This window comes from Carassius auratus, chromosome 28 (assembly GCF_003368295.1).
Source record: "Carassius auratus strain Wakin chromosome 28, ASM336829v1, whole genome shotgun sequence".
NCBI classification, from domain to species: domain Eukaryota; kingdom Metazoa; phylum Chordata; class Actinopteri; order Cypriniformes; family Cyprinidae; genus Carassius; species Carassius auratus.
In genome coordinates, this window is record NC_039270.1 from 21,994,287 (window position 1) to 22,009,451 (window position 15,165).

The 15,165-nt window shown below is 38.9% G+C and overlaps 2 protein-coding genes and 1 pseudogene across 2 annotated transcripts; 1 reads left to right on the plus strand and 2 right to left on the minus strand.

The window, feature by feature from the left end:
• Positions 1-72: 72 nt before the first annotated feature.
• LOC113047176 (myosin regulatory light chain 2, skeletal muscle isoform-like) lies at positions 73-3,714 on the minus strand. Its single transcript, XM_026208473.1, has 7 exons — positions 3,493-3,714; positions 2,790-2,885; positions 1,593-1,668; positions 1,416-1,520; positions 1,242-1,320; positions 1,116-1,164; positions 73-1,003 (listed from the first exon to the last, which is right to left on the minus strand). Exons 1-7 carry the CDS (start codon positions 3,493-3,495, stop codon positions 902-904), a joined length of 510 nt encoding a protein of 169 aa, XP_026064258.1. The 5' UTR covers positions 3,496-3,714; the 3' UTR covers positions 73-901.
• Positions 3,715-6,536: 2,822 nt separating this feature from the next.
• On the minus strand, positions 6,537-9,747 carry LOC113047173 (sesquipedalian-1-like; annotated as a pseudogene).
• Positions 9,748-11,379: 1,632 nt separating this feature from the next.
• LOC113047169 (CD2 antigen cytoplasmic tail-binding protein 2-like) lies at positions 11,380-15,090 on the plus strand. The gene is given in 9 exon segments (XM_026208462.1): positions 11,380-11,459; positions 12,279-12,351; positions 12,486-12,618; positions 12,837-12,994; positions 13,543-13,561; positions 13,564-13,632; positions 13,635-14,117; positions 14,309-14,394; positions 14,802-15,090. Coding segments are annotated over 8 exon segments (1,131 nt in total). The 5' UTR covers positions 11,380-11,459; position 12,279; the 3' UTR covers positions 14,913-15,090.
• The last annotated feature ends 75 nt before the right edge of the window (positions 15,091-15,165 follow it).

Consider the following 15,165-nt stretch of genomic DNA (forward strand, 5'->3'; position numbering starts at 1 on the left):
CATCTCTATACTCTGTAACTACAGAAAGACAGTTCTATCCCGCCTATCACACACAGCCAGCAGACACAGCAGTACAAAAAGATGTTTTATTCACAGTTTGTGTCTTTTTATTGGTTACAGAAGAGTTCCTGACAGAGCAAAGCAGGCCCAGATGCAGAAAGCAAAAGGTTAGATAAAAAAAAAAAAACCTTGACAGAGAAATAGTGAAGAGGAGGGGAGAGAGGGAGTGAAGAGGATATGTTTTCTTTCAGTCCCTGCTCTCCTCTCTTCCTTTGGATGGTCTGTCTCTCTCACTCCCTCCAAGATAAGCTTGGCATCACTTTTAGGAGGCCAAGCTCTCTCGGTACAAAACCCTAATTTTCTCTTTCTTTTTAGTCAGTTATCAGGGGAAAGAACAAGAATGATGACTGGTTCCTCTATTATAGAGTGAGATCACTCCATCTTGCCTCTTTTTCCCTCTGAATGAGCACTCTTCCACATTTATCTAGAGAGAGATTGCAGCCAGAAGTTACAGATGCCTTCAACCCTCAAGACAGCAGCAGAAGATGCAGCAACTTTCATGCATGAGAGGTGGTCGTGGGTAATGAGTGAGAAACAGAGAGAAAGAGAGAGTATGTGAGAGATACAGAAATGATGCTCCTTTTATTGAAAATAATCCCATATCCCCACTTGACAGACACCGTGGTCATGAGCCTCTCCACCCTCCCGATTCAGCCTCGGCGAGACAAGTCTTTGGAGAGATGGAAAGAGTAAGTGCTTGAGAGTAACAAAGACGATGGAAAGGAAGAAAGGGAGGAAGAAGCACAAAGTAAGAGAAGGAGGACAGAGAACAGACTGGGAGAGTAAAGCAGTGAGGGATGCATGTTCATCTCTTCATTTTCTGTCTTGACTCCACGACCGTTTACTCCTCCTTCTCCTCTCCGTGTGTGATGACGTAGCAGATGTTCTTGTAGTCAACATTGCCAGCAACATCTGGGGGGAAGGCGGCCCACAGATTCTTCATCTGATGGATGAAGAACAAAGAATTCGGATTAAACTTAAATTTTTTAGAGACTGAAACATAAGCATGGATGAATTGTTCACCAAAAACTATGAAGAGCAAGATCTGATCTCACCTCCTCTGCGGAGAACCTGTCGCACTGAGTGGTCAGAAGCTCCTCAAGGCTGGAAAGAGAGAGAATGAATATCAGCTATGTTTTTTTTGACACATTGAAATAAAGAGTAAGTAAATACAGGCTTACAATTGCTTCTTGATGAAGCCGGTGCCCTCTGGGTCCAGCACCTTGAAGGCAGACACAATGACGTCTTCGGGGTCAGCACCTTTCAGAGACACGGAGAGCGAGTTACACTGAGTGAATTCAACAATGGTTGGAAAACCAAAGGGAGAACAGCCAGTAAAGGGGACTTTTGCATACCCTTCAGCTTCTCTCCAAACATGGTGAGGAAAACGGTGAAGTTGATTGGGCCGCTGGCTTCCTTGATCATGGCCTCCAGCTCCTCATTCTTCACGTTCAGTTGGCCTACAGAGAGACAAGGATGGTCAGCACACATTCATGGATATATTTACAAAGGACACAAGTGACACAACTCACCCATTGAGGCCAACACGTCCCTAAGGTCGTCTTTGCTGATGATACCGTCTCTGTTCTGGTCAATGATTGTGAAAGCCTATGCGTGCAGGACAGAGAAAAGCACATTGTTACAGCAGCTTGGGGGAAATAAGGCTGCAAACCAATGACTAAAGAGTTGATTTAACAAGAAATCTTCCCCTTGTAGCCTTTTCTCTTCCCTGACAGTAGTAAAACGTCCTTCTCAGTCACATGAAACTCAAGAAGGGACTTGAATAGCAGCAGCTGCTAACTCCCACCTGGCCCCCACAGAGACCCTCGCTGATCCTTCTTTCCATCTGGGAGACATGTTAAGTCAATCCCAACTCTAATGTCAGACATTCCTGGAGAGGCACTTGAGAAGGCTGTATCATTTATTAATAAACCATTCAAACCACTTCACATCCTTACTTAGCCCTTACTTAGCTCAGTCACACACTTGCCTGACGCTAATTCCAATCAGCTCACCCATTTAGCATGTGTGTATACATACTTTTTTTTTTTACTTAGCGTCTTAGATTAATTAATTAAGATTAACCACAATGTTTAACAGCCATAAGTCAGCTACTGGTAAATCTGATTTTTTTTTTTCTGATATTTCTTTTGTGCATTATTTGTCATATCAAGGTCCATTCAGAAGTCTAATATGCATTTAATGTTCCCTTCCTGCAAACTAATTCAAGGGCCCTTAAACAATCCTCATTAACTGTATTTTATTGCAACTGTGCCTTCTCTTTTATCTTGTCCATTGTATGTCACACATGATTTCTTTCTGTCCCTCTGGCATGCACTAGGATCTTCAGCTGCCACCCCACTGGGATCAGGAGTTCAGGAGTGTCGGACAGATGGGAGGGCTTTTTTTTGGTGGGGGGGCGGGGTATTAGCAGACAACACAAAAAGACTAGATGATGTCAATCTGTTGACTCAGATTGTCCATTTGCTCAGCCCTAATACAAATAGGTTTTAACCTGATAACAGAATTTGATCATATTAGAATTAGAATTCCAGTTCAGAAGCAATATTTAGGATAAGATCCATGTCTGGGAACATTTACCCCCAGAAATCTCACTTTAATGAAACTAAAAAAACTGAAATAAAGTATCTAAACATATTTACAATATATATTGTTCTAAAAATATAGAGTTTACTTTTAATAATTATAAGATCTGAAAAACTATTTACCTCTTTGTACTCCTGAATCTGGCTCTGCTCAAACATGGAGAACACATTGGAGGAGCCCTCTCCTCCTCCTGCCCTCCTCTTGGCCTTCTTGGGTGCCTAGAAAGAAAAAATATTATTATTATTATTATTTTTCAGTCAGCACGGCTAAATAGTGCATATTTGCTCTGTGTTGTTGAAAATAATACATAATGACAGAAAATCATGCACTGACACTGCAGTGCCACACAAGTCTCATTCATAAGACAATATTTATTGTTAATAAAACCCTGTTCAGCCATATTCTATAATGAAACATACATGTTTACATGTGATATACATCCAAATAATGCTCTTTGCATAGGTCGCTCCTCAATGATTCATAAAACTGTTCGTACATTATGCTTTCTGGTAAAACGTGCAATATTCTATATATTTTTTATTTAACATCTTACAGAAAATTACAAAAAAAAAAAAAAATCCCATATATCATGGGAAGTGAAAGCAAAACCACTCAGTTTAGCAGTTTATAACTGCTTGTCCAGGATCAGAAAGAACAGCTTCAGAAACACTGCCCAGTTTGTCTCATCCTGTTAAATGCATTATAAGTCCACAGTTCAATTCTCCAAGAATCAGACGCTCTCTTCCATTCAACCCTGCTGAGACTGATGCATTATGTCCTTGGTTCCTATGTGTCCAGGTAACACCTAAGGTTCAGGTTACTCACCATGCTGAGACGGTATGTGTGAAGTCTAAGAAGCTCAAGAAGTGAAGACTGAAGCCGCGTGGTGACTTGTTCCTGGGGGGCTTATATACTGCCGAAGGCCCCTTGCTAATTATAGATCCAGCCTTAAGTGTGGCTTGGGAAAAAGACAGAGGGAAGGAATAGAGACAGGGAAAACTATGAAAGGCGAGAGAGATGAGGTAGGGGTAAAGCGATGAAGGAACACAGGGTGGGATGTACTATCATCTTACAGTGCTCAGAAATAGCTATTAGAGTCTTGGAATGGGATGAATCTGACACCGGTGGCAGCAGTCTGCGAGTCTCACGTAGACTAATAAGGACATGGAGACGTAAGGGTCTGTTTGAGCTTTGCACAATCACATAACTTTGCACAAATGATTTGAAATGAATGGTCTGTAATGTTTAGTGGTGGATCAATATCTGGTTTAATGTTACTTCTGAATCCTGGCGTTGGGATGGGGGAGGATGCAATAAAAGATACTGATTGATGTAAATCCAGAGATTTTTTTGAGCCAATGATTATCTTTTTCATATATGCGTACACGCCCCCCTCTGAAATATAAGGAGGCAGAGGTAACATCTTAACCCTTGCCATCTTGTCACCTCTCTCCAAATCAGCCCTAATCAAAAATAGGTTTTAATGCCTTTCCTAGTATAGTGATGCCATAAGATTTGGGTCCAAGTCCCCCCACCTCACCCCGCCACATGGCCATGCCCAAATTCAGCACTCTCTCTCTCTCTCTGGAGCTCTTTGAGCTCGCTCGGTCACTCTGCAGTCACTGTGAGGTGCAGTTTGAGAGGCTGATCAGTGTATGGGCACGCAATTATCCTGTTTCTTTCAGTTTGAGATGATCAGCAGCACAATGTGAGGAGTTGGTATAGGACACACATGAAAGGAAATCTGAGGCTTAATACAGGTTCTTTTGGATAGGCGGGGATAATGGACAGCTGAGAGTGACCAAAATAGCAAAACATAAAAGTTGTCTGCTCCTTGAGCTCTCCTTTTCTTCTCTGTTTAATCCATCATTCTAGCAACACTACAGTTTGTTTTGCATTCCTTTCCTCCTTTAGGCTCATCTGATACCTTGCGAGTCTGTCCTTCACGTGTTTAGTTCCCACTTCTAGATCTTGTCCAGATCTTTCATTCTTCATTTGCTGCAATTTTTTAAAGGTGGCATTTCTTTATGGAGATACTGTTAAAAGTCAGAAAGTCATGTAAGTTGTAATGGAAGAGCTTAAAGGGTAATAATAAGCTCTAAAAGTAAATGATTATACAGTATAAAATGAATTTTCTTGCATTTCCTGTAAAAAACTAATATATGTATGCTTAATAATGTATTCCTTAGTAATGATTTAATGTTAAGGCTACACTGATAACTCTTGCAGTCATTGAAAAAGCAGCTGAATGATTAGCAGGTTCTCAAATTATATATAGTATGCTATATTAATACACCCCTCCTATAACTATATATGGTGGAACAGCATTCAATGTGTATGAGAGAGATTAACAGAGAGGGGAGGGAAAGCCTGGGTCAGAGGAAGTGTGGGTCATCATTGAATGATTCTCTCAAACACAATACAAACTCAGTGTAGACACTTTTTAAGTAAGTCTGACCGGTGACTGATCAGGTTGTGTATACACCTGATTTGGTATTTTGTAGGCCACTGTGTCAGTCATCTTTGTTTTGTTTATGAACTGTCAAAGTGTACATGTCTATATGTACAGTACATGTTACGTGTAACGAGATCTACTGACATGTATCGTGAAAGCTGTTTATCACAGCAGAGACGTCTGGAATCTGGATGAGGTGAAAAAGGCTGTCGGGGTTAGACATAGCTGGGGTGTAGATGTCATGCTTGAAATGAGGAGCTTCGTGTTTTTAGGTTTTTGTTGTCAGAGCTCCGATGTATGTCACAGAATCCCTATAACATTTCATAATGTGAGTTCATGAATCATTTTACTAACCGCAATATCTAGACTGAATTTTTGTTACATCTGCTCACAATATCTAAAGATGAATCTGTCCACATTCGAATAAATAAAATAACATCAGGATCTTAACAGAACAATTTATTAGGACTTTTATTCTAATTTGATTCTTACAATAATATAATGGTTCAAAATAAAAGTTGAATTAAGTATAATAAAATACATACAAACACTGAATAAATCAACTGATAAAAAAATGATAATAATTCTTACTGATGCTGTGCAATATGCAAAGGCTGAAATACAGACTTAACATGTAACTTACTAAATTAACTTAGCATTAAATTAAACTTATTTTTACATGATTTATTATAATTTACATTTGAGGACAGATACTAGATAAAACAATCAAATGTATCCCTAAACAAATTATCATTCAAATGAATTATATTAAATGTATTCTAACAAAAATGTATCTATATTAAATTAAGACATTTGATAGTTAAAACATGTTAACCCATCCAAATAGAATTAACTAGTGACCCTGTGCCTGAAGTAGGGCTGAATAAAAGTAGCAGAACTGTTGATGAAGTGCAGTGTCCTTGGGAAACCTACACTATAAAGAGCTGCACCTCTGAAATGCTTGATGCATACAAACTTTATTTTTGGTGCTTACTGATAAGACTGTAATATGTGACCCTGGGCCATAAAACTCAAGTGTCTTAAGTGTACATTTTTCGAAAATCTGAATAAATAAGCTTTCCATTGATGTCTGGTTTGTTAGGATCGGACAGTATTTGGCCGTGATACAACTAATTGAAAATCGGGAATCTGAGGGTGCAAAACAATCTAAATATTGAGAAAATCCCCTATGAATTTGTCCAAATGAATTCTTAGCGATGCATATTACTAATCAAAAGTTAAGTTTTGATATATTTACACTAGGAAATTTACAAAATATCTTCATGGAACATGATATTTACTTAATATCCTAATTATTTTAGTCAGAAAAGATAAATCTATAATTTTTTACCCAAAGAAAGGTTTTTTTTTTTTTGGGCTATTGCTACAAATGATGAGGTCTTGAGGTCTGGTTTTGTGGTCCAGGATCACATAAAAAGAACTGCTGCTTCTAATGTTTTTAACGTTCCAGATGAGTTAAGTACACTAGAAACTAAAAGAAAAAAGGTGCATCTACATCCCCAAAGAGCTGAGACGTTGTGAAAGAGGAAGAATATAAAGGGCGTGTATTTCAGTTTGTCTGCGAAACCTCCTGAGCTGTGCGAAACAAGTTTTGTAAGGCAGAACTAAACAGTCACTTTTGTCACCCTCTTCACAAGATCACATTATTGATTAGGCTCTCTCAGTACACATTTTAAAACATATGACAATAAATAAAATATTAGTTATTATCATGCATTTACTGCTCTACAACTAACCTGTAGACTTGTAGACTGTAATAAAACCTCGCCTGACGGTATCTGAAGTACTTTGGAACCAATATGGAAATTTGCCGTTGTAAATGTCTGCACATAGTTATTTTAACAGTGGGGGTAAAGCTTCTGGTGGTTTGGGTCTGTTTTATTACAAGCAAGAAGGAACTAGGCTGAGAGACCACAGAGAGGAAATGAGAAATGTTTTATCAAAAAAAACGCCACAAGATCTGTGTCAGTCAGTGCTAATCTGCATGCCTTCATACAATTAAAAAGACAGCAGGATTCTACTAGCACTGCATCTTAATACATTCATCAAGCTATTGTTTTTGAACAAGGTTTAGTATTTAGACGACAACATGAACAAATGCATATATGTGATATAAGCATTCATATATATTAGATGCTGCTCTAGCTAAGATCAATGAGGTCCTCCTCGACATGTCCCACTTCGTTGTGCTTCTTCTTCAGCCAATCAGCTCTGAGTTTTCTAACCTCCTTTCCATAGTACTCGTGCAGTTTACTAAAGTCTTCCAAAGGATCAAAGTTCACAATGGGCCACTCCCCGGAAGATGGTGCCGGACCATTTAAGGGTGTGACATGCGCATTTCTCTTGGGCCAGAGCTTTGGAGAACGCTTACTGGTATTCTTGAATTGAATAGGAGGGCCATGAAGACTATAGCTGATGGGTCTGTTCGGCGTAGACGGAGGTGGTACAGATACAGAACTGGTGCTGTAGCTCCGCCCATCTCTGGGCACTATGGTAGTCCCATGTAAGAAATAAGGTTGTCCTGAGTTCCAGGAAGCCATTATCTTATTGGGTGAAGACGTCACTTCAGAGGTCTCGATGGAAAAGGCCTTTGTCTCTTTTAGCTTCTGCTTTGTTAAGGGCATGAAAAAAATCCAATCACACATGTTAATTGTCTTCAAGCCAGTAGACACAACAAAAAAAAACACATACAGATAAACGCACCTTCGTAGCGTCTCTCCAGGTCTTTGACGATCATGGAAAGGTAGATGTGACTGGCGCAGAACAGTGCACCGATCCAGCTCTCCTGGCTGAGATGGTCATCGGCGGCTAGTCTATACGTGCGGAGGCCTGGTCCAGTGAACACCAGAGAGATACAGAACTGACCATCCGTCTCACACGCCTGCACCAGGCAGCCCTCCAGAACAATCACACCCAACAGGTTACGATCGCCTGGACGCTCCTGATAAAACAGCAGATTCCCCTTCAGCACAAACCAGCGGCGCAGGTACGTGGTGTTCCTCTCTCTCTGTGGAGAAGAAATGTGGTAATAGGGTCAGTGCAATTAGGATTCATTTAAAGAGAGAAAATTGGAGATGCGAGATGCGATTTTTTTATACATATATTTGATACTGATATATTCTGACCCTGAATTAGTGTCACTAATTATAAAATTACATTAGCCAAAGGCATGCTTTTTAATAAGTTTTAGGTATGTGTATTAAATAAGTGTAACAGTCCCGTGGTACAATTTACGGATAAAAAGGGTGGTTTATTTTTAGGTTGTTCTGAAATATTGGTTATTGAAAGAGATTATTATTAGATTTAATTTAAAATAACTATTTAATTACCAAGTCATATAGTCCTGCTTGCCACTATTAGCATTACTTTTACCATACATTTGAAATTGTAGTGACCTATAATTGTACATTTTCCTATTTGATTTGAGGAGGTAGATAGCATATTGAAACAAAAAATGAAAATATAAATCTATGAATTTTTTTTTTGCATAAAGAGCTCAATACAATGATCCTGAAGGTATAGTCTCCAATGCGGCATGAAGAATATAAGATAGGATGTGTCAGATATAATGTAGCCCACTTCACTTTCCTGAACCCGGCTGACATGATAAACCAATCTGACAGCTGAGGCGGTTTCACACCTGTCAGAGGAGAACTGGCCTAGTTTGACAATATTTTGGTTAACTGGCACATTCAGGTCCTTACCTTTTTGTAAAGATACCCCTCTTTATCGACAGGTGAAGTGCAGGACAGGTAATGGGTTAGAATCTTCTCATGGATCTTCATTACAACGCCACCTGGCGTGCAGCCGTGTCCTGGCGCGAGCTTTACATGAACAAAAATTAAAATCCATGGATACATTTAATCTGCCATTGATATTGTTCTTTGTTTTTTTAAGAAAAAAAAAAAAACAGTGCTTCTAATTCTAAGCAAGTATGAAACCATACGAGAATAACTTGCCTATCCGGTATATGCGGTGTCTGTCAATGTGCTAGACAGTATATGTTGCCACGTAAATAGTATGTGCCCTTGAAGCAGCTATATGCGCTGTTTAAAAAGATAAATAAGGAAACGGTGGCACAGAATTGTGATCGCGTCACCGCATCATTGACAGACCGACTCGCTGTGTGTCAGGTGCAGCAACTTACTTTTGTCAATGTATTTCCGTTGATTTAGCGTGGATATCCATACAGCCTTCGTGGCAAAAACATCCCTTCATGCCAAGCTCCTCAATCCCGGGGAATCGTATAAAGAGCAGAATGATATTATAAGTTTCGTATTACCAGCGCGCGCCCGAACGCCGGTCTCGCAAGTGTTGAAATATAAATAACGCGACCCACTTCCTGGTAACAAAAGCCCATGCCCTATTCTCTTTAGACTTCGTGATGAAACAGCAGCGACATATGCGCTTTCACAGCCCCAACAAACAGGATATTAATGAATTTATCTATAGACAAAATGAGGGAAGTAAACGCTTATGAGTAACAGAACAGATCATCTGCATACAGTGACAATTTTTGTGTTTTGCAAAGTTTGCTGCTTCAGTTTTTGGAAATTATTATTTCCCCACGCTTCTATGGTATACTGAAAAACAAAGATACGCATATCATACGTTTTAGAGGCTTTGTTGGCAATATGAGTCAATATTTCCAGTGTTGACCCTTGTTCTTCATAACCTCTGTAATTCACTCTATCATGCTGGATATTATCTTCTGAGCCAAATCCTGACTGATGGAGATCCACTGTTGTCAATTAGTTCTCAGAGTTGATCACAGTTTGTGGGCTTCTTCTTGTCCACTCACCTCTCGAGGACTGACCACAGGTTCTCTATGGGATGGAGATCTGGGGAGCTGCCTTGGCCACGGATCCAAAATTTCAATGTTATGATCTTCTTTATCACTTTTGCTTTGTGACATGGTGCTCCGTCATGCTGGAACATGCACGGATCACCAAATTGCTCATGGATCGTTGGAAGAAGTCGCTCTTTGCAGGACGTTTTGATACCATTCTTTATTAAGTGTTTTTGGGCAGAATTATCTGAGAGCCCTCTGCCTCAGTTGAAAAACAACCCCACACATGAATGGTCTCAGGATGCTTCACTGTTGGCACAACACAGGACTCATTCACCTTTTCTTCTCTGAGCAATCTATTTTTCAGATGTCCCAAACAGTCGGAAGGGAGCCTCGTCAGAGGAAATCACTCTGCACCAGTCTTCTGTCTAATCCTTGTACATCCTGCAGAATTTCAGTCTGTCCTTGATGTTTTTCTTGGAGAGAAGTGGCTTCTTTGCTGCCCTTCTTGACACCAGGCCGTTGTCCAAAACTTTTGGCCTCACTGTGGATGCAGATGCTCTCTATGTAATGATAAAAAAATGCATCACTGCCAAAACGTTTTGCCATGACTGTATTATCAATTCATTTTTCTAATTCTGGCTGTCATCAAATATTTACTACATACATCTTACCAAAACACTGTGTTTGCAACTGGTGGCTTTTGCACAGTTGTTCTGCTTTTCAAATGTACCTTTCTGTATTTAGTTTTCATAGAGACACATATATAGACATTTGACATTTAGGCTCTGAGGCCTGTTTGACTCTATTGAAGCAGACTGGTTCAAAAGACTTGCTTGTATCAAATGTCTGTGATCACGTCACCAATGACGTTTGAGGCTTCATACGTCACTATGAAACACCTGAAGTAAAGTCTTTGGCGCAGCTTCATTCATTATAAGGAGAAGCGAAAATGCTTAGTTCCCTGCTTCATAGTAACATAGATAGTAACACGTTCATGTATGGACAATGATTATCAGAAAGAAGACACAGCTGCTATTGCTGAGCAATGCTTTTGTATTGAAACTGCAATCAACAAGATGTTGAATAATTTAAAAAGTGGCTGCTGTAATAGCAGCTGACCACTAGATGTCACTGGTACTGTCTGTCTTTGAGGCTTTGAGTATCTTTTGGTACAATCGGGGAAAAGACTCAAAAGCTTCACAATGCTTCATCTGCCTATCTCTAATATTTACAATAAAGAGGTTTTTCTCTATCCAAAGAGTGAGATGTTCCCAGAAAACATAAAACCCAGTGTTAACTGTAACATCAGATACTCATCTGAAAACAACAAAACAATAGTTTGAAACGGAAATCAAAAGGTTTTTGTAAAATGTCCGAGCAGATCAAGTGATGGACGTGAGGTCACAGAAATGCTTTAATCGTCATTAATCCGGTTTACCTGCAGGTGGCGAGAGAGAATTTCTCGAATGACGTAGTTCCGGTTTTAGTGTGCTTGAATGGCGCAGCGGGGAGAATAACATCCAGGTAACCAAACATTTCACAGTGGGTTCATTATCTGTATTTTTTATTTTAATATAATTATTATTTTTACTACAGCTGACCAGTCTGTGTAGGTCGAGCTCAGGTTTATTTTATATACGGTCTTGTATTTTTTTGACGTAAGTTACGCGCTCCATACGCACGATCGCAGCATTAGCTCGCGCATTGCGCAGCAGTGGTGTAAATACTGAACAATTAAATGTGATACTTGATACATTTTTGTTTGTATTAGGTTATTATATATTATCACAGTTTTGTAGATGTGCATAAAGTATAGGCCCAATTCTTTATGCTGTGTAGTTAACTGCTATTAGTTTGGTTTTATACAGAGTCTCGCAAATTAGGTTTAAACCACTCCACGGGTTTCATGCATCATCAGGATTTATGTTAAGAGTATAAAACTTAAAGGCAAAACTCTTTTGATAGTCCACTTTAGACATTGTACTAAGAGTAAGCTAGTTTTGAGCAAGATGTCAACTAGCAGTCTTTAGAGTATTAGTAGACTTTCTGCTTGATGTCTTCTAGCACCTTATTTTGATCCACAACATACTGACTATAAGAAACTTTGTAAGTAATCTCAACTGCTTATATTAAACCTAACCTAACAGTCTACTCTGAGAGTTAGTAGACATGGATTTTGAAATTAATGAGAATTAGTTTACAGTTTCAAAGTTACTTATACTTAGTGGAATGTTTAAAGTGGACTATCAAAATAAAGTGTAACCAACTTTCACAGTGTATACTAGATGAGTACACTATACACGCACAACAAAACTGTAGTCAACCGTCTTATGCCTCTTTCAGCATGTCGAAAAGGAAAGTGACATTTGAGGATGGAGATGGGGAGATTACTTTGGAAGATGTTCCGAAGAAGAAGGTCAGTTCCATATAACACTTTAAAAAGTGTTCTGTTGCATCAACAAGCATATTGTCATTCTGTTTGTAATAGGACTGTGCTGTTCTGTGAAAAATCTCATGCTCTGTTCTGCTCTAACCAACGTCTTTTTACAGATTGTTGATGGCGTGATTGGCCCAGGATCCAGATTTAAGGAGAAACACTCTTTGGACAGTGATGAGGAAGATGAAGGAGAGGAAAGAGAATATAGCAGCAAATATGACATCCTTGCCAGTGACGATGTGGAAGGTCTGTGGATAATAATTTCATGATTGGCTTCATGCAGATAATGAAATATACACACTGAAGAATGTTTTTTTGGTTCTTTCTCTAGACCTTTGTAGTGCCTGCTATTTAAAAGGCAGAGAAATGACAAAGTAATTTGAAACACTAGATTGCTTGTGTTTTATTTTTGATTTAATTTTTTTTTAATTATTACTCAACTAAGACTTGCTTTGTGTTTACAGGGCAGGAAATGGCAACCATTGACTATGACGAGGGTGTCCGCATCACCCCTTTCAACCTCACCGAGGAAATGCAGGAGGGACACTTTGATTCAGAGGGCAACTATTTTGTCAACAAAGAGGAAGATATCAGAGACAACTGGCTGGACAATATCGACTGGGTACATTTTATTGCATGGATTTTGAGAAACAGTTGATAATCTAAGTATAAGCGTTAAAATAGACCCTATTTTATTAAGAGACTTGACCACAAAACTACTCATAAGGGTCAGTCTTTTGATACTGAGATTTATACATAATCTGAAATCTGAATTAATAAGCTTTCCATTGATTTATGGTTTATTAGGATAGGACAATATTTTTACTGATAGATACAACTATTTGAAAATCTAGAATCTAAAAATGTTAAAAAAAATAATGAATGAATGATGAAAAAAAAAAACGCATTTAAATTTGTTCAAATTCTAAGCAATGCATATTATTAATCACAAATTGTTTTGATATATTTACTGTAGAATATTTACCAAATATCTTCATGAGACATGATCTTTACTTCACATCCTAATGTTTTTGGCATTTAAGAAAAACTAGTAATTTAGACCCTTACAATGTATTTTTGGCTATTGCTACAAATTTGTCTGTGCTATTTATGAATGCTTTTTTTGTCCAGGGTCACAAATCATTGATCAAACTGTATCTCTTCACACAGGTGAAGATAAAAGAGCAGCCCGTGAAAAAGAAAAAGGCCTCGCAGCTAAGCGGAAGAGAAGAATTGGTGATGAAGATGAAGCAGAAGAGGAGATAAACGTGAGGAACAGCAGAAAGACGGTGAGGAAGATGAGGAGGAAGAAGAGGAGAAAGGACCTGCAGAAGACCCTCTGGCCACGTACAGCCATCATCAGCTCGCAGAAGCCGTCATTGAGCTGATGCTGCCGGGAGAAACAGTGGCTGCTGCTCTGAGAAGACTTGGTGGTCTTGGAGGACGCAAGAAGAAAGGGCGACTGAGAGAAGGGGAGGAGGAGAAAAAAGAGACTTTGAACAGAGACGCTGATAAACTGGACAAACTGACAGCATTGGCAGATAGACTGGTGGGGATCGGAGAATTTGAAATTTATCAGCAGACTTATGAAAAGCTTGCCTACAAGCTGAAGGGGATGACTCGAGGAAAGGCAGCCAAGATACTAGAGGATGATGAAGAGGAGAAAGATGAGCTAGACATGTTCGGCGAGGATTTTGATGAGAAGCAAGCTGCAGAAAAGGTTGAGGATAAAGACAACAGCAGAGGTACGTGATTATACAAGGATGGATTTTTAAGGGTGGCATGATCAGATACAATTTAAAAATGAACTTCTATTAGTACTAGCAGTGTAGCAACCTTTTGTAACGAGTCCTGAAAATTGTATTGCCAGTCGTCTTTCATGATGACATGATTCTCGGCTGACCCCTTAGTAATAATGCTTTGTGTTCCTCTCTAGTCAGTGATGAGGTCATGTGGGAGTACAAATGGGACAATGAGGAAAACTCTGAGCTCTATGGGCCCTTCAGCAGCCAACAGATGCAGGTAAGACATTATCAGTGCTTTAATATCAAACTTAAATTTTCAGAAGTAATTGGACACTATATTTCTTATATTAAAATGGTTTAAAAGATGTAAACACTGATAGATGCATTATTTCATTGTTCATTCTATTTTATGTATCCATTTATTTCTTTTTTGGAGTGGTCTAGAGGCATTGACTTAACCAGTGGCAATTAATAGTAGATGGGAAAGAGTGGTTTGGGAACCAGTTTAAAAACATTATTGCATTTATGTTTGTTGCTTCAAGTAGCAAATAATTACATGCATCACAACTGCGTAAATGTTTGCTCTTTATTTGATGTTTAAGTATTTTTTTATTAAGGATAAATACTGTTTTGATATTTATTTATTTTGGTTAAATGTAAATGTGGCTGTATCTTTTATCCCAGGGCTGGGTGGACGAGGGCTACTTCAAGGACGGAGTATATTGTAGGAGGATTGAGCAAGAAGGTGCCCCGTTCTACAACTCAAAGAGAATAGACTTTGAACTTTATACATGATCTGCTGATTTTACTGATTTAATTTAATTTCTTCCTCCTCTCTCTGAAAGGGCTTCTCTGAATAATTGTTTACTCCTCAATAATTGTGTTTTGACTTAAGTACGCGCATTAATTAGTATGTGCATCTGTGTTTGAAACATGATGTGTTTTAAAATAAAGACTTTATGGCTGGATCCAATCTGGTGTTCTGGTTAATGTTACAACTTTCTGACTCGTGCACGTTTACTGGATACACAATTTAAAGAGTGCCGCT